This window comes from Sinohyriopsis cumingii, chromosome 15 (assembly GCF_028554795.1).
Source record: "Sinohyriopsis cumingii isolate HCF-2022 chromosome 15, ASM2855479v2, whole genome shotgun sequence".
In the NCBI taxonomy this organism is placed as follows: Eukaryota; Metazoa; Mollusca; class Bivalvia; order Unionida; family Unionidae; genus Sinohyriopsis; species Sinohyriopsis cumingii.
In genome coordinates, this window is record NC_142975.1 from 42559107 (window position 1) to 42579856 (window position 20750).

The following is a 20750-nucleotide window of genomic DNA, read 5'->3' on the forward strand; positions in this document are numbered from 1 at the left end:
CTATGGCCTGAGGGGCTTTCATGGCAGAGTGGTATAAGATGCTTGTCTTGTGATACAGATCTGAGGGGCTTCCATGGCAGTGGTACAAGATGCTTGTCATGTGATTACTTGCCTCCAATGTGCTAATGAGAATGTTGCCAGTTACTTGTGGAAGGTCAGTGGTTCTACATAAGTGGTGTTTGGTGTCTCAAAAGGACTTGGATTTTCTTCAGCAGTAAAACTGGCTGCCATATATAGATTCTCTTCATCTGAAAATGGTGTAAAGGCCATGCTGATCTAGTGAAACCCCGACAGCTCATGTCTAAACGACTTAAGCTGTTGGAGATAAACATCAAATCAACAGAGGCTCCATGTGCCCAAGTGTACTAAGGTGCTTGCTTTTACATCACTTAAACATCTCACAGAGTGAGTTTGTGTCACAGATCAACCAATTTAGGTTGGTGGTCTTTTGGGGTCCTTCCTCCACCTAATATATTGTAAAAAAAATCAACAAAAAACCCAAAATCAAACCACACTGAATCAACCAACTAATCAACTGTAGCAACAGCAGCAAAGGTACTAGTCAATCATTTTTGCCACAGCTGTACGAGTTTACAACTTTTGACTCAAGTAATTTTTGTCGACTATAGAATATCGTCAATTATGCCTTTCTGACAGTTACCTAAAAGTCATCATCAGTTGGTGCAAATGGATTTTTCATGGTGAGCATATGAGATGGAAAAGTCTTGAGCAATCGGAGGCTGCATCACACACTGCCGAAAAGTTTACATTTTAGCTCACTTAAATTTTCTCTTAACAATGTTCATTGTTCCAACTAGAACTGTTATAACTTATTCAAGCTATATTCACCAATATCTGATGATATGCATCTGTAATAAATATTTGTAACAAAGTATGAGAATGCATCAATGTTTTTCGATGATGCATTTGAATTGAGCAACAATCACAATCAACAAACCAAGAAATAAAATTATTCACATCTCTCAGGCAGAAGTAGGGTATAATCATAATCTGCCAAAAAAAAATTAATTTTTTAAATTTGCCAAATATTTTTTCCAACCATACTGATTCAGTGGACATATCACCAGAATGGACAGAAACAGACCAGAAGGTTAAAATCAATTTGATACAGCTTTTAAGTAGCTAAATTCATATTGGTTTAGTTAACTGTACACCCTTTATTGTCTTCCTTTTGATGAAATTTCTTACTGAAGCTAAGAAAATAATGTTGCACACATAAAAAAGGAGGCACACTTCTACTCATTATTGTTTTTATTATACTTCTCCATTCCAGCCTGTTCTAATGATCTTCTCCCCCCCCCACATACTGTTTGTCTTGTTTATGATATGTATCTAAATTTCTCACTTACTTTTCCTACTACTATACAAATGTTCTGTGAAAATGCATATCAGTGTGAAACACAATGGGGAGACTAAATCCAAGATTAAAAACCTCTACATTTCTGGATATATTCTGCTTGGATTCCATATTTCTGCACAAAACTCAAGAGTTCAGGACTCTGCACTAATTCAGTTCCCACTGTAAATTTGTGCAAACACCACGATATTAAAATGAGTGCTCATGATCAAATATATATCAGTATAGACACATCTATGACGACAGCTTTTGTGAAGAAAAAAAAACCATAACAGCCGCACCATTTTCTGGATATATACAAATTTGAAATGTGTGCTTTCAATACTGCACCAGAGTCAGCTGCTGATTTCAGTAATGAGTCGTCCAAACTCGGGTCTGTAAAGGGATGGAAATTATGTTACAGTCGAACCCACTTATCTCGACCTCGGTTAACTCACCAACCCTATTAAGTCGACGTTTTTGAAGTGGAACCGCCAAATTCTCTCTTTGTCTTAGCATTTTCTCATTGGTTATGTCGATTCTTTTATGTCGCCGAACCCTAATATCTCAAGCACAAAAGAGGGCCAAATTTGCCACTTAACGTCAGTTATCTCGATCCCCATGACCAATCGCCGGCTTTTGAAAATGTTAGTTATCGATGTTGTATTGTATACTGGTAAATCTCTGCTGTTAGTTGGTGCACATATGCCTTTTGTTGTTAGCAAACATGTATGTACATTTTTATAGAATGCCGATCGCTTCATCAAACAAATCGCGGCAACGCTGTTGTGTAAAAAAGCCTCCAAAAACACGTGCATCTACATTCCCATTTATTAACGCACATCATGTACATAAAGAAATTTCAAGCACTTGTTAATATATTGCTGCCATATTGGTTTTCGTTTATCTCGATCATCGGTTATCTCGACGCTTTTTGGCAAACCCCTAGGCCAGCGACATAACCGGGTTCAACTGTAATAAAACAATGTCCCTCACTTTTTTCAGTTACAAGTAGGACAAGCTCTCAAAAGATTGTTTTTACTAAAATCTTACTTTCACTATCAACCAATCAGGACAGTTAAACCCATATATACTCTATTTTATCTTCACTGATTTATAGTATGGTTCTCATTCTTTCACGTCTGTAGTAATGGGAGTCCTTGAACAACTCAATGGTTGTAAGCCTTTTTCGACCATGCTTAATGGACACACTGTAAGATAATGTTCAAGTAGCAGAAATACCATGGGATAACCAGAGACCAATAAAATTGAATGGTCAAGTTATCTCCTCTGCAGGGATGCTGCCAGGATTTCAGGATTTACTCTAAGTTTTGTGTGTGTGTGATCTCCAATGAGGAAGTGGTGGTGGTGGGAATAGCCATTGTTTAAGATCTTTCTAACACTTAAATATCTGTCACTCTTTCTTACTGTTCCACTCTGTTACAGCTCTACTGAAATCAAAATTCTCGAAGAGATGTCATCTCATGTTGTATAGCGATTATTACTGTGAGGTCATTGGTCATGGTCATGTGGTTGTGGTGGGGTCTTGGTTGGGATGGCATTTTACTATAGGCTTACTCCATATTTGAGAGCTAATTATGATGTCAAAAGAATTAAAAAATTTCTAGCAATTCAGTTGGACTTGGATACTTGATTCAAGGTCAATGAACAGGTTCTAATATTGACGTGTTTATTTTGGAGCTATGTTCCTCCATCACATTCAAGATTTGGATATACCAAAGGTGAAATTGGTACAGTTGCATGCTAAACTACTATCGTGGCTACTTCAAATGTTATTTAATGTGAGACTTTAATGCAAGAACTCGTAGCTTCAGTGATTTTTGGGTTAAAAAAATTAATTTCTTCTCAAACAACTCAATTTGGTGCAGATTACATTGTATTTCAATGATACGGTGAGAATTCTTGATGTGTAAAAATTGCACAAGAAATGAACATCAGATCAGAAAATTACTACCACTGGGAAAATACTGATAGGAATATACAGAAATAATGATATGTGATGTGATGTGATTTTTTTATTTTTAACATAGCTTTAACAATTTTTCAGTCATATTGCTAAGATGTCTGCAATGTGGCAGTTTATAGTGATGTCTAGCACTGGGGCATCATGCCGCAGACATGTAGCATGATGTCCCACCCAGTCACATTATCCTGACACCAGGCCGACCAGTCCTAAAACTAACCTCTTAATGCTGAATGCCAAGCGAGGCAGCTGTTAGTACCATTTTTTAAATGTCTGGTATGACTCGGCCAGGGATTGAACCCACAACCTCCTGCATCCGAGGCGGACGCTCTAACCACTAGGCCACCGGAGCGGTAGAAATAATGATATAATTATTTAAGTAGAACACGTGGTGACAATACAAGCGCTAGTTCTACAACTCTGTGCAAAATAAATCTTGTACAACTATTCTGTTGTTTCTAACAGCACTGTAATATGGCAATAATTTCTGTCCACTTTTTACTTTAGTCCCTTGCTAATTAATAGTTTTAGATTTTACAACACTAAGCACATTTTACCTTTTGACAATAACACATCATTATAAATATTTAGATTGCAAGAAAATAGAAGTTAAAATTTTATTAAAAGCACTGGTACCAGTAAGACTAAAGGAGATGGTAAAAAAAAAAGAATCATGATGAACAGATTAGTAGTGTAGTAAAGAATCCATATATCAGAATGACATCAAGTATTTTTTCATCAATTTCATCATCAGTTAATGATACTGCTTAAAAATGTATTGTACTAGATAATATACCTTTTTAGTTATCCATTTTGCAATACAAATACCAAATGATGGCTTGGAACTAAGTGCCAAAAGGTCTGCAGAAAATACCACCATGATCTATATATATGGAAGAACCGAACATAAACAGGTCAAATTTGATCCATCCTGCTTTCAGTTTACACAAATCAGTCAGTCTCTTATGTTTAATGTCATTTGATTTTTGCACACAGAGAGCATGTACATCATTTGGTCATACATCTGCATATGATACAAAAGTTTGTCTTTTTATTCTTTTGTTGCTTAATGGTTCTGCCAACTTGAGATCTACACACACTTAATTATGTTGTATGGGGATTCTCTGATGTTCCTTATGAGCATTAATCTGTTAATTGTTTCTGAATTTAATATGATCCTCCTCCTCGATGTACAAATATTATTCTGTGCTGTGAACTCCTTTCATTGCCTGCTGTCTGAAACGCATATGCATAACTAGCTTGAACAAGTTACTGTTCCTTATTGTTGTGCAATTTTCAACATCTCACATGTATGGCCCCATGGGTATTCTCTCTTGGATATCTCTGTCCCAGAAAGAAAAGTTTTGAACCAGAGATCTCGTTAGGATTTTAAAACTAAGAGTCCATGGCTCCCATTTTGGTAAAAATATGAGTCCCATAAAAAAAGCTGCAGTCCCCTCTCAGAAAACTATGCCAATTATAGTAACTATTGGTTGCCACAGAGTTAATTTCTTCATTCTTTATAATACTGACATATTTATAACACTAACATAGCTCTTGCTTGTCCATCAAAGTCTGAATTTTTTCGATCCAACGAAGGTCTTATTCAAAGCACTAAGCTGGCATCACACACTTTCATACACTTGGCTCATGTCCCTTTCAAATTATCAGTTCTAGCAACTTTAGCCCTCTCCTGAATCTCACAATCTTCGTCAGTTTGCCATTGAACCCCAAAATACTCATTCAAGTCTATGTCTCAACATGTCATGATTCCGAGGTCACGTGCACTGCTTATCCCATTACACTCGGTAATGAACACAAAAACAAAAGCTAAAGTTGTTTATTTGATGTACTGTTATAAATGACCACATGTACATCTCTGGGTATTTCTGCCTCTAAATTCAAGCACTGTAAATATCAGTAAATTTTCCCACCCAGCTGCCAGTCAAAGCCTTTGATCTCGCCGCTTAGCAGCATGTTCTTTTGATGTACTCTTATAATGGTGACGATGGTGGGGGGGGGGGGGCTTTCAACCACTAAATTATGTCATTGTAAATATCATCACAGCTAACTGATCAACACATTTTCCCACTATGCAGGTGACTGAAGCAGGACTGGCAAGTATTTGAATTTTACCGCCCGCCTAAATAAAAAAAATTGGCGTCCAAATACGCGTGATTATAAGTGTTTCCGAGACCACTGCCAGTTTTCACTAACATGAACCCTGCCAAAGATTCACTTCCTTGAATCAGTGTTTTGCTGCCTCTTATGCCAGATTTTTCTTTTCCATAATGCTGTATTAGGGTTTTAAGTCCAACATTCCCATAGTCTGCTTGTTTAGACATGGGTATATTTAATAAATATAACCGGCATATTGTCCATCCAACACGTACATCGGACTCGCACTCAACATCAATTTTGGGCTCAAAATCACACACTGGTATTTCCAGTGACATTTTTCCAATGTCCAACAGACCGATATACATGAAATTCATTGTCATCATAGCTATCACCAGCCAGTATTTGCCGACTGAAAAATGTCGTCTGAAGACAAACCTGTGTGGCCCTTATTGGAAACACGTATTTGTAAAACTTCCACGATGAAAGTAAGGCTAAAACTCCATAAAATGCCTGTGCCTGTTCCAGGGCCACTGAACGAATCAAATTTCGTTTAACAGCCATTCATGTCGAACCGAAGTATCCAGATATCTGGATGTCGCATCAAGCGTTGTGAGACAGCTGCGGCAGCGTGAATTACGTTGCGAAATGCACTTTTAAAGTTAAAGTTAAAAGTTTAATAAAAATTGCATGCTGCGCAAAGAACATTTTTTATATCCGCGGCGTTGACGTAATTTGCCGAACGCGTATCACTGCTTTAAAAGTATGCGAATTCGTACAAAGTACGTGTACTGGCATCATTTTCTGATCCAATGTTTTATTCACGTTCGACCGCTAGGAGGGGGGTAGATGCGATTTTTAATATATATTCGGGTTTTTTTTCTTTCTTCTTTCTGACAAACCCACCAGCGATTTCTCATTTTGTTAGCACAACCCACAACAGAAGTGATTTTCCGAACCAACCTTCCACTGTCAGAATTAAAATAGTTCGAAACACAACCTCCTACATAAGTTTTTTTGAAGTGCCGTCCCCGGGGGGGGTGGGGGGGGGGTGATATATGTTTTACTGGAACAGCCCTAAACAAGTTTACTTGGATTTTAGCTCAGGACATTTCCCCTCAGTGAAAACATAGTCTACCTGATTTTTGTCAGGTAGCTTACTAAAACTGAAATAGACTTCACCTTGTTGACAACTTGGAATGTTCAGGAAATAAACTTTTGACCCTCATTCTGGTCTTCTAATTGTGTCTTAGATTTTTATATTTAGAGTTGATTATATTAGAATTACTCATTCCTATCTTAACAACAAAAGGTGAATCAGTCTTTTAGTTGTGTTCAGTTTTAATTTGAAAGGATTTATTTATTTAAATTATTCACTGGAATTACTAAGTGCTCAATAATGCTTTCAGACTAAATCATTTTTTGGGATTTCCTTTAATTCATTTAGAGACATTTTGGATTATATCATTGTGATAAATCAGGACTGCTAGTACACCAACACTGTTCCAGGCTATTGGTACATCATCACTTTCAAGATTGGAATTCATTTGGAACATCAGTGGAATTCATTCAGAGTACTCTAGACTTTTGAAATTGTGATAGAACTTTTAGAAATATTTGCTATTTCATTCCCAACACTAACTTCTTTTAAAATTTTCACCTTGTATTATAGGGAAATAAATTGTTTGTTGAATTTTACAAAACTTGCTGGTGCTCTTTTCTGTTATTTAGTTTAAGACCATAAAGTCATAACACTTGCAAATAATTGAATATAGACTTTTTAGATACATTTGTGAATTACATATGGTTTTATTTCTTTGGCATCAAGACTTTAATAGAAAATTCTCACTCAGCTTTTCTCCTTGGGAAAAATAAAACTCTTCATTCAAATGTTTCCAAGAATTTGTTTGTATTTTACAAAATTGACTATAATTATATTATAAAATTATTATCATCTTCAAGTGTATATTTTTTCTTTGTTTTTGTCTTGGCTTTAAATTATAAGTCATTAATTAATTTTGTTACTTTTTAATTACTTGCTTGAATGAAATTTAAGCATCTTACAAAATTTTTATGTTTTGTTTTGAAGGGGAAGAATTGTGCATTACCCCAAATCTGTGATTCTGAAAAGTCTTTATCATCGGTTACTTCCATCCCTTTCTAATAAAAACTGTCAAGTAATAGCAGCATGCACTGCATATGCAGGGCTTGGTATTCAGATGCAAGACCATGCATGGTTGTTGCTTGTAATAGAACTCATTTACAAAATCTGATCAGAATCTAACCAGAAATACAACCTCTGGAGTCTAGAGAGTTCATATTCCCTGGAACCGTGCAGATGCTAGTTTCACCGCAACAAAATGAATCAATATCTTTATGATATATTCCAATGTTCTAAGTCTGAATGAAATCTCATCAGAAACGAAGCTTGTAGAGTGTTTATGTGCAGATGTTCATGGATGGAAATACTGAATATCAGATACCTTTGAAATATTTTGTTGACACTGTGCCTCTTCACATAACAGCATAATGATTGCTGTCATAAAAGAAGGAGTATGTCTTAGATACCTGAACTTGTTTCCAGTGCACCAACACAAATTGCGGGGGTGGAAGAGTGGTCTAAAGTGCTTATTTTTACCAATCACTGCCATCTCACCTCTGTCCATGTGGATTTGAGTCTCAGGCTTGACCAACATGGGTATGTGAGAAAACTTGGCAGTAGCTTCATGTGCGCTGGTGGTTATTACCAATGTTTTCCTGGGTTCTTCCTCCACCAGTTATATTGTCTGCCACATATAGCCTATCTTGGCATTAAACCCAAAACAACAACAACATCCCAAAACAATCTCAAAGCAATCCTATCTATCACTTTGATTGTGACACATGATTCAAAGTGAGAGGAGTATCTCTGGCAATAACAGTTCTGCTGCCGCTTATTGACTTTTACAGCAGATGCATCAAATCATACTGACCAAGTAACCAAACTACAGTATTGCATTTTAAATCACATTTAAATCTACCTCTGGTATTTTATCCACATGTGTACCAACAAGAATCACAGGTGGGGCTGCTGGATTGCGCATATCAGGTGATGCCGCTTTTTTGCTGGCTGCATGGGGTGTAACTGGAGTGCCAGTTACAGAGGATTGTGGACAACAATGTATCGAGTTGAGCCAAACTTCAACCAGATCTGGAAAAAAAACCAAAGTCATGTTTAAGTACATTGTATATGTCAGACTTTACTGTCAAATAATTTTATATCAGTGTTTCTCTGTAACCCCATGTGACTGTCTTGTATGACTCTCTGCCTCCCAAAAACTTTGAAGAAAACAAAAATTGAGGAGGTTTCCATATTTTTCAAAAGTTTATATAAATTGATTTGGGGCTCTTGGTTAGACTTGTAAAGCTGAAATCCCAAGAAAATCCCTATTTGCTATATATTATGTAGACTGTTCCACTCCAGTCATATTAATTAAAAAAGCTGTGTGGCTGCACCTTTAAATTCCCCTTAGTTTTTCTGATATAGTTGCATGGGCATATTCTAGCATACCAAGTTCTGTGTATTGAGATAAATAAATTCTATGAAAAAGCATAGGCATGAAATTGCTTGTCTATCTGATATATATATATATATATATATATATATATATATATATATATATATATAATTGAAGAAGCCTCATGGAAGATTGGTCAGTAGACCAAATGAGCTTCTTTAAATAAAGTCATTGTTATTGTTATGATTATTATTATTATTATTATTATTGTAAAAAACTGAAATAATCCATTGCCTCTTTTTAGTACTTTTTCTAAGAATGCACCAATTAAAGGTTTTCATATCAAACAGTAATGGTCAGATTGGTCTTCATTTGCAACAGACGTACCCTCAACATTACATTCTATGTTTTTACCTTGTTTAACAGTGCCCCATGGAGGCAATTGTAGGGCATGGTTGACTGTTGATTAGTGACTCATTAACAGTGCCCTGTGTAGGTACTTGTAGGGCATGGTTGAATGTTGATTAGTGACCCATTAAGAGTTCCCTATGGAGGCAATTGTAGGGCATGGTTGAATGTTGATTAGTGACCCATTAACAGTGCCCTATGGAGGCACTTGTAGGGCATGGTTGACTGTTGATTAGTGACCCATTAAGAGTTCCCTATGGAGGCACTTGTAGGGCAAGGTTGAATGTTGATTAGTGACCCATTAACAGTGCCCTATGGAGGCACTTGGGCATGGTTAACTGTTGATTAGTGACCCATTAACAGTGCCCTATGTAGGCAATTGTAGGGCATGGTTGACTGTTAATTAGTGACCCATTAACAGTGCCCTATGTAGGCAATTGTAGGGCATGGTTGACTGTTGATTAGTGACCCATTAACAGTGCCCTATGTAGGCAATTGTAGGGCATGGTTGACTGTTAATTAGTGACCCATTATCAGTGTCCTATGTATGCATGGTTGACTGTTGATTATTGACTCATTCATAACACAAATCACATTGCATCATACTAGCTCACCTCGTTCATCTTAGGGTCAAGGTTCATGGTTATAGAAAAAATGGGTTACGATTTAAGTAAAGTTTTTCATTTACTTACATTTTCTAAACCATTTCTTTGATTTTCTTCATACTTGAGATGATTCATTAATAAATTATGAGAATTCATTCTGTAACAAGCTATGACTGTGAGCTTAATTCAAAATTAATAGCAATCATGTTATACATGAACTGTCATGCATACATAATGATTCAAGGGGTTTAGTAAATAAACATAACAGAAGTTCTAACAAAAGTATTATAAACCTTTATTGACACCACCAGTGACAAAAAAGTGTTTAGTACTATGTCTTGCTTTGCATGAACATGGACTCAAACTTAACATTTACTGTGAAATTTGGTTGCAACTGGTATTAAGGTTTTGAAAAGCAGCCACAGAACAAAATGCTAATTGAGGAAATACACACTGCAGATGGAAGACCATACCATAATCTCATAAAAATACTTTCTGCAAGTAGTGTTTGACCAGTTAATTAGACTATAATTATAATCAATTCAGTCATTCCAGGAAAATAGTTACAATTAAGATTAAAAAATTAAAAAAATATAAAGTAAAAATTTAAGATAGACATATCATTTATTCTTAATCACAAACTTATTGTCCTTTGCAATATCAATTTTTTACACACAAATTACATTTGGTTATTGATTTATGCTATGTTTAATCTAATATGGATGTTACATTACTGAGGTTATGTTCTTGGAAATAATTTCTTAAATAATTCATGTGATTTTTTATATATAAAAGGTATTGATATACTCTATAAAAAAGAATATATAAGTATCTACCGGGAATCATGTATGAAATTTTGGGTGTTATGGAGGCTCAAGTTACAATGGTTAGAATTACATATCAAATTAGTAATAGATACAAAAATTTAATGGAGTTGTTTCTAGAACAGAACAAGTAAGTATTGACGTATTTAAGATTTGCCTTTCTCCTACAAAATTTCAGTCTTATCCACTCTTAAAACCACTTTCACTTCAGATGAGATTTAGAATGACAACGAATTTCATGTTTGATATGTTTGTTATGTTGATCAGAACAATGTCACTTTGGAAAACACAAGTATTAGATGCTATTGTAGGAATTCAACTCTACTAACTTTAGTGACACTTTGTATTTCGAATTGCATCCATTTTCCTCATTTTAAAACCACTTTCATACTATATAACAAATCATGAAAATAGGAGAAACTGACTGTAGTAAAATCTGAGAAGATCAAAATCTCCCTTTTTTCGATACTACAGTGTATCAACATTTTTTGACTGACTTGATGCTTTCATTTTGTTAGATTGGACAATACAGCTGTCTATTATTCTGTTTCTGTTAAGGTGAGTCATAAAATGTATACTACCTAATAAACAAGGCTGGCATAGTACTGAGGTATGTTAAAATCAAAAGTACAACCTTTTCACAAAAAGGTTGTCTTGGGCCAAATTACGTTCACATGTCTTACATAATCTAAGAGCCAACCATTCATTAAGCAAGCTTATGTAATATTGCATTAACACAGCTCATATACATTATCTCCCTTTATTTTATGCTTGGCCATGAATTGCTGGATTTTTTGACAAAGATAATCTTGATATTTATCTGAAGTGGAAAAATATCATTTTTCACTGGCCATCAATAGCCATGGATACCGTTTTAAGCATGAAATTCACAGTTATTCTTAGATGCTGACATAGTTGAGAGGTCAATAAGGCTATCTCCCATTAATGACAACTTGAGTTCAGATCCAACATGGCACAAATTTTTTTCTCTTAATGCGCTATTTTACTTTGAATTGGGAAGGAGTATGATGCTACTGTGTATATTTTCTGTGAGAATAATCACAAAATACAGCAGAATATAAACGGTAAACTGCTGACATTGCATGGGATCCAGTAAGAAATCTGCTACTTCAGTCTGTTACACAGTCAGTACATCTTGCTAGTCAATACATTTGAGCATAAAATAAGAAGAAAATTTGCTTGCTACATATGAATAATAGATATATATTTCATTTTGTGGGTGAAAACCTAAGTATTTCACCACCTGATGAAATATGTCTGCTATTCATTCATTTCAAGAAAGATCCAAGATCTTCAAAGTTAACATTTCAAGACAAAGGTCTACAGAGTCACATGACCTGAGGTCTACAGAGTCACATGACCTTTACATGAATCAAAATTATGATGAAAAACTTCCTTTGTTTAAGGGTTTCTGTACTATTGGTAATTAAATTCCTACATGCTTCAAGGAAAAGCATGATCAGGACTTTTTATTAAAAGCTAAAACTACAATATATGTATGTATGTAATAATTTTTATGGAACCTCAGCACGAAAGGGAATGATATTCTTATCCTTTGTTTTGTAATTGCTATGCAAAAATATGAACATCTTTGACCTCACTGGTGTACTTCATTTTATATGAATTTGTATGATAAGCAGGTTGATGTAGTCAGATGTCTTAATAAAAGCATCCCGTTGCACCCTATATTAAAATTGTCATCATTAATTGGATATGTAACAAGATACCATCTGTTTCATGAAAGAGAATGAAACACATTTGAGCAATGTCCAAATGAAAAATCATTTTGAATTATTTATGTTCACAGTTATTTCTTAATAATCTTATTTTGAGCAATGTAAATTTTTGTGTCACTGTTATATTCATAGTCTTTGGGGAGGCCACAGCTAAAGATGTAACATCAGTTAGATTTTTATCCTACAATTTTTGCAATATCATTGAAAATATCAAACTAATGTTGTGTTTGTGTGATAATAAAAACACCAAAGAACCAATAATTCAACATTATGATTAATATATGAAAACTGTAATCATTAATTAGTTGGAAATCTAAGAGGACACCATTTTTCTCCTTACAGAGTATGAAACACTTTAGAGGACTCTCCAAATCAATAATCATCACCAACCTAAAAGATTTAATTTGGAAAAAGTTTGCTTATTATCCTTCTTCTCCAGTTTTATGGGAAGTATTCTGAATTTGGGTATTTTACATTTTCATGTCCATTGTTACACCCTTGGAATGAGTTTTCTGTCCTGTCTGATGATTTTGGATTCATCCTGGTATCATTGCATCATCGAATAGTTAATTTAAGCTGGGTTATTTTATCCAGTTTCTGTTCTCCCTATAGTCAAGTCATTTCCATTTATGTGTTTTTTCAAATATGAAATGTAATGTCAAACTCACTTTCACTTTATCACTCCATGGACTGTGGACATTACAGTATATGTTACATTGTGGCCATCTAATGTACCCTTAACAGGACATCAAAAACTGTTGTTAAAACATGAAATATAATAAGTACATAACAATGCACGTGGTTATCCTGCATGAACAGATGCTAAAGAATCTCAAGTTCAGGAAATTAAGTTGTGATGCATGAACTGAGGGCAAAATGCCGTCTAAACTGAACTCATCCACCAACTGATAATTACATATACTACTTTCCAATTTTATGAAGCAAATTTTCTACAAAGAAATGGTTGTGTATATAGACTGAGGCAAGAATGAAGGCATACTTCCATTTTATCTACCATTCAACAAAACCAAATGTGTTTTATATGACATCAGGTTATTGTAAATTGGTAGCATATAGATGTCATATTGATGTAGGCAATGTCAGCTATTTTTCCAGCTGCTGCCAACATTTTATAGAACTCAGAGATATTACATTATGACACAAATCTGATTTCCAAAATTTAGAAAACTGTCATAAATTGTATTGAATCTATCATTTTACAATCTGTATCATAAATTGGTTCAAGAAATGTACTTTCCTTATATGATTAAATGTAGTTGGGAACTGATGAGATTGGCATAAAATTTATCCAATTTTGAAATACAACACATATGACATGAATGTTACATTCAAAATAATCATTTTAGAATTTTATTTTATTTTGGAGGACTCTACATGGATGTTATAGTTATGTATTGTCCATCATCGGAATGACAATAACCACTCTCCAGATAAACAACAAAAGCATTGTGATGGCAATGATACCCTCACTGCGGACATGATAAAACTGAGTGTCCTCACAGACTGCTTGCAAAATTTAGTTTTAAATTCATCATCAATAGAATGGATATCAATACTTTCAACTGTTGTTAGCAAATGACCTAAGCATAAGCATTGATTTGATGATAATTTCTGAAAATAGTGACATTTTCACAGACCTTAAACTTGTTTTCTGACATCAAATTCTGAACCATTCTCTAGAATTGGAATGTGCAGAGATACATGTAATGTTCAATCTTTTATTTAACACAATGAAATTTCTAGTCATGTTAGTAGTTTTCTAGGAATGGATTAACATTACCTTGAACTTGACACAATCTTACTCCCTCTGTATCAAAGAAGCACTCATCATCTCTCACAAGATCAGTGATTTGTTGACTGAGATCTGAAACCAAGAGGTATATGGCACGACTTGTGAGAAATGTCTGGTGAGTAGAGTAAAACACATACTGGCCTGCAAAGTCCCACATCGACAATGCAGCAAATTTCATCATACTCTTCTCCAGTTTGTCTGCATTCTCATTAAGCAAATGAAGGATTGACATTATTGCATCATGGTTATTAGTTACATGTCTCTGATCTGCCTTGATGGAAAATGATTCTTCAAGTTGATCTGAGATGACTACTTCTTGGTCATAGTCAGACTCTAAACTGGATGGTATATTGTCATCATCATCACTGTAATGGATTAGGCCAAGCAATTTTTCTGAAGTTGTCTCTTTTTGATAGATGACATCTCCATGCCATTCATTTTCACTGCTGACCACAGGCCTCTCTTTTTGATCTGTCAGGATCTTCACAAGACGCTGAAGTCGAGACAACTGATCTGAATCTTAAAAAATTTTAGAAATAAAATGGATTTTTATATCCATCTACAGTGATAAATACTACAAGAAATATTGCTTACTAACTTTGTCTCTCTACAAAAAAAAAGATGAGACAAGACCAACCACGAATACTTGTAACAACTTTCAAGGCAACAAAACAGCAATTTTTATACACTTGGATTCATGCTGAAGCAGTTATCCTCTGAGTCTGTCCCTGTGTCTAAAAGACCAAAAGGAAAGCTCACTTTGCCTTCCTTTGATTTCATGCCATTTCCCTCACCCATTTACTTATATAAAGTGCATTACTAATGAAAGTCAAACATTTACTTTTGTCAATTTATCTTCAAACAAGGTGGAAAGTTAGAAAGCTATGTAATCACCTTTCATGCTAATTTGATGATAAATAGCTGAAATTATACTGCTATCTGATCAATTCTTCATAAAAAATTACATGATCCATGAAAGGTTAGTTAAAAACAGATTTTGTGTAACTCACTTGGAAACAAATTAAACCTGTCAACTTATTCAGGTCCATTATTAATACACCCCCACCCCCTTGATAACTCATGCACACCGGGGCCAAAACATAGACTGCACAATAAGCGAGGGCATGATATACCTAGGGAGCTCCAAAAAATAACAAGTTATGCCTGCCCCGCTGAACAAAGCTGCAGAAAGAGGGAGAGAGAAAAACTGGGCTGTTTAATGACTGAATACTTGTTTTAAAATTGCTTTGAAAATAATTGTCAGTAAGAATTTTTTTAATGATGTTCTTCATTATAGTGTGTAAATTGGATTTATTTTCAAGATGACCAACATCTGAAAGGTCATTATAGCATTATTCCAACAAGTTTCAACAACCTTCATGTCATTGCGAAAACATATGTGTATTAAGTCACTGAATTTTTTTGTTGTTGATTAGTCTGGTTCCCTGCTTATTGTTACAGGGAAGCAGACTACTTGTTTAGACATCACGAAACAATATTCTTTTTTTCTCAAAAACTAACAAACATTTATTTTGTGTAACAATTGTCTATGTTGAAACTTGATTTTTGTACTTTCAGTTAGGAAAATATTGATGTCGTGATTTCATTTCAAGTAACAGTGAAACTTCTTCTCATTTCTGAGTTCGTGTCTCTAAGTGACAATTCAGGATTTTTCCGAAACTCACCTCTCTACAATGATCTGTATCTGTGAAACAGGGCTCTTTATTTAATGAAGTTTTATTTCACTTGGTTTCTTGCTATCTTTGATCACATTTATGGCTGAGTTGCTTAATTTAAGGTAGTCTATTTATATATTAGGTACACAATAATATTTATAACATTGTTAGATTGATCAATTGAAATCAGTTCACCCGACATGTGACTGTGACTGCTAGATCTTACGAATGTAAAATTTGCATGCCTTATAACTTTTTTTAAATTTCACATGCTTTATTTGATACAAAAGACACAATTAACTGATAATACAAAGGAGCTCAGCTTTAATTCTGTGCAACAATGCAATAAACATTCCTGCATGTCAGATATTGAAACGCGGTTGGCACTTAACTAGGTTCTCAGAGACACGCTCATGGAGATAACTGTAGATTGATACATTTTACATTTTAATACAAGTGGGCACATTCCATTGATGATCATTACACTTTTAAACCTAACTAAATGGTAGAACCAAAACAGAAATGTCTCTTGATAAGAAAATGTATTTAATTGGTTTTTATTTATTAAAGTACTGCCTCCAGTAACTGTAAGTGACATTTTCATTGATCAAAATTTCATTGAATATCACTATCTACAGTATACTAGGAATGTTGCTTGGAAAGAAAATGTTAAAAATATTTATGTCTTCTTTTTAAAAAATGTTCATTGAAATTTACAGGTCCTATCTACCATTTTCAACAATAAAACAATAAAACAAGCGATATATCAAAATTTCAGTTATCAACTGTGATCATGATTTTCTTCAAGTTCAACAAATATGAGTCAATTTATTTTTGTAATTTCTAGTTTCAAAAAATGGGATCCACACCTAACTCCACATTATAAGCGGGTTTGCGAGTTATCACAACGTGAGTTATCAAGGGAATGGTGTACATGTATCATTTAGCTCACTATTTTCAGCTGTAAACATGCAATGAGAAGACTTCATCTTTGGAGACAATAATTGATTTTCAACTGTAACCTATATCTGAGGTTGCTGTTTCATACAATAACTTCGATATATTCCCCAATTAATGTCCTCCCTCACCTTATTTAAGAACAGAAATTTTAAATGATGTTGTGTAAGACCATTGATTTGCAATACCACTCTGCTTCAGATCCATGATTACAACAAAATGCTGCAGAGTTGATCACTGTTACAATGTATATATCAATGCATAAATCACTAAAGTCACAGGCACAGATGTAGTGTTAAACAGGACACAATAGCTGGATATAGCAAGTTCAAAGAATTACAAGTCTTACTTCAACCAGCTTGCTGAGTGAAAATGTGTTATCATTTTTTGCTCTAATAAATGCCCTCATTTGGAAAATGAAATGCCCCCTGGGGCACTAATTGGGGAATATACATTTTGTTTAAAAAAAATGTAATGACGTAAAATAAGAAAAGTTTCAATATTTGTATAAAGTTTTACTTGGAAAATTAAATGATACTTACAATGTTGAAGTTTGATGATAATTTCACTAAACCTGTGGTACCCTTAGGGATAACAAAAGATGACACATAGGCCATGTGACTTTAGAGAAGTCACAGGATACAAGATGAGAGACAGGGAGTGTGGGTGGGCATGTGATCCCTAATGGTACTATAGGTTCAGTGAAATTATCAAACATCAACTTGTTTAGTATCATTTAATTTTCTAATTTCACTGAACCTCGTGTACCCTAAGGGACCCCATGGGATGTTTAGATTGTTATCTTGTGATAGAAGTATAGTAGTTCAAAGGCAAATAACTGTTCATCATAAATCATCAGAATTTATTATGCAAATGAACATGAACATGATATCAATAACAAAAGGTTAGCTCTGATTCAAAACAGGTTGGCACTGAATGTCAAGTTTGATATGATAGATTTTTGAGAATATTTCAAGAAGATTAACCCATGCCCTATCCAGCTGTTTTTATTGTTGTAGCCACAGGTACCTTGTTTGAAACAGTAGCACTAGTGACTGCCATTCTTGTACTATATATTGTAGTGTAAAATATCAGTATTGATGGCAGCAGCTTACAAGGTGGATTTTAGCCATCTTGAAATAGTTTCCCAGTTCAGTGCCTGTAAAGAGGCCTGCAAACTAACAAATAGTTTGGTTTCATTATCCTTAATGCTGTTTGTCCTATCAAAATATCTACAAGAGTGACTGCACATAAGCTGCTATGCAAGTTTCACCCAAAATGATGACCTACACATGATTGCTTAAAATCACATATTATAAAGATAACTCTGTTTTTATTTACATCTAAATTCCTAAGATCTTAGAAACTAGGGGTTTGCCCTCTTTGGTATGAAAGAAATGCCAGAAGCATAACCACTGTGTATGATTCAGAGAAAATTTACAAACCTGTGAAATCAATTGTAAGTATTTCAGCACAATATCAACATCCCATTGTGACTACATTCTTGGTAAATTAGGTCTCTTGTTAAACACTCATCTCCTAAAACATTCAATCAATGGATGTTGCAAGTAATTTGAACCATTTCACAAAACAAGAAATTTGCTAATAGCAGATATGACTGTGTTCACAGCACTGTATCTGTATCTATTATGAAACAGTACATTTAAGGATCCCAAAACAAAATGTACAAATCAGCAAAATGGATAGATTTTATTTTGATATTAGAAGCAGAACAATCAGTGGAGATATGTCCAATATTGTTACAGTGGTAATTGTCTCCAAGTGCAGCATAAAATATCAGAAAATGACTGTGTTAAGTTCTCTGTAGCCTTCCTGATAACTTAAACACTTCCAAGTGGAATTTTTCAATGAATGCCTTCAATGGTGAGGTCTCATGGAAGAAACAGACTCTTGGATGACTAATCTGATACAAAAGACAATAGTCTGGGGATCCATGGCCGAGTACAAAAGATTGGTGCTACCATCACCACCTCTCCTCCCCTCACCTCCAATTTCTGTAAAATTCTAAGTATTGCACTGACAAAGGGATGAATATATGGTAGAGTGAAAATGTTCCAAGATACAGCAAAGGCATTAACAAGTGAAGCTTGCAGCTGACGACTGAGGAAACAATGGTCAATATCACATTTACCATATTATGTTTAATTTTCAGGAAATTTTCAGGCCTCATCCTGCGTTGAAAATCATGGTTTAATTTTTCTGATAGAACCATGTTAGCTGTGCTTGGCAGAAGACAAACACTAAGCCAAATATCCATTGCTCTACACCATTCCAATATTTCAAAGGCCCTGATTGCCAAGATCCTGAACCAAACTCACTTACCCCCCCATTCCAGTCTTACTTGCTACATAAATAAATATAAAGCTTGTACATAAACAGCAGGTGAAAAGGCAAAAATATGTCACTTGTCAAGGTACCACACTAGGACACTCCTTAAGGCCTGCCATTCTCATTATTTGTGAGAAAAAGGTCCATAAAGATGGATGTGAAGAGAATGATGGTATTGATCATGCTCCCCTGACCTTTTCTGCATGTGGCTGTCAGGAAACCTATTAAGGTAACAACGATTTAACCAAATTTCCAGATTTACTTTTGGCACTGTTAAATTTTACTTTTCTTTCACCACATGTACAGCACATAGCAAATTAACAAAAGTAGGCAAATTGTCAGAAACAGCATGCCCTGTACAATCCCAGAGCTGATAGAACTGTGGCAACTCTACCACAAGATATGTTGAGCGTCATCCATCAGGTTCATTTGTGATGCTTTCCACAAAAAGACATAATCTAATTCATCCCCTAATGGTGCTCGAGTGAGTGTCATCATCATTGTTAAGGCTAGGTGGATCCCATATCAATATGGTCAATTTGGGATATTTGACATGATACAGCCAAAATTTGGCTTTGAAGTGACATCACTTAGAAAGCAACACTGAGATGATTTTTCAAACATGAATGCATCTTTATGATATTGTTTGAAATAAATTCATGGGTAGTATTCCTACGCTTACACCATCCACTATTTTTAATACTGGTGTTTCAGGTCAATGTTTGCAAATTTTTGACCTTGTATCATTTCAAGCTGAAATTGGCATATTTCCTACATATGGTTATAGAGAAATGTTTTGTGAACATGCAACTTTAGAAACAAACTGACTTTGTCCAAGTTCCAGGTAGTTTTGAAGCCTTTCTACGGGTTTTTTTTAGAAACATTTTTTCAAGAATTACCATATGTTTGAGTCATACACAGTTTGAAATTATATGTTGCTGTTAAAACAAATGGTGCATATTTACTAATGTTTTGTACATATGTACATTGAATTGATATCAAACACTACTAAATTGCAATTTTAAAATTAACTTACTTAAATCTTAATTAAAATTATGATATTTTGGTCAATGCTGATATTGTGAAAATAAAAAATAAAATAAAAAAAGAATTCTGAACATTATTTTGAGCAATATAACACAGTTCCTGAAAAAGAGATATGTTAAAATTTGTAATCAGAGAGAGAAGGAACTGGCAGAGTTGGATACTCAATAAATCTTCATGATTATGTTTTTAAAATTGAGAAATGTGGAAGATTGATTTTCTTTTCTTTGTTATGATAATATTCATGTTGATGTTCCCAAAGAAAATGACATAAATTGGGTTTCTGCTCTTCCAAATTCTGCAAAATGGCTGAATTTTAACCTTTTATTCACCTATACTAAATACGAAAATTTTAATTTGT

At 34.5% G+C, this 20750-nt stretch overlaps 1 protein-coding gene across 1 annotated transcript in view; it reads right to left on the reverse strand.

The window, feature by feature from the left end:
- Positions 1 to 20750, reverse strand: part of LOC149781694 (uncharacterized) — a 65809-nt gene that overhangs the window by 41811 nt on the left and 3248 nt on the right. The window contains exons 2-3 of the mRNA XM_089935003.1: positions 14352 to 14882; positions 8480 to 8649 (exon numbers count right to left, since the gene is read on the reverse strand). Of these exons, the coding sequence (XP_089791129.1) occupies positions 8480 to 8649; positions 14352 to 14882 (701 nt within the window). The remainder of the gene's footprint in view (positions 1 to 8479; positions 8650 to 14351; positions 14883 to 20750) is intronic.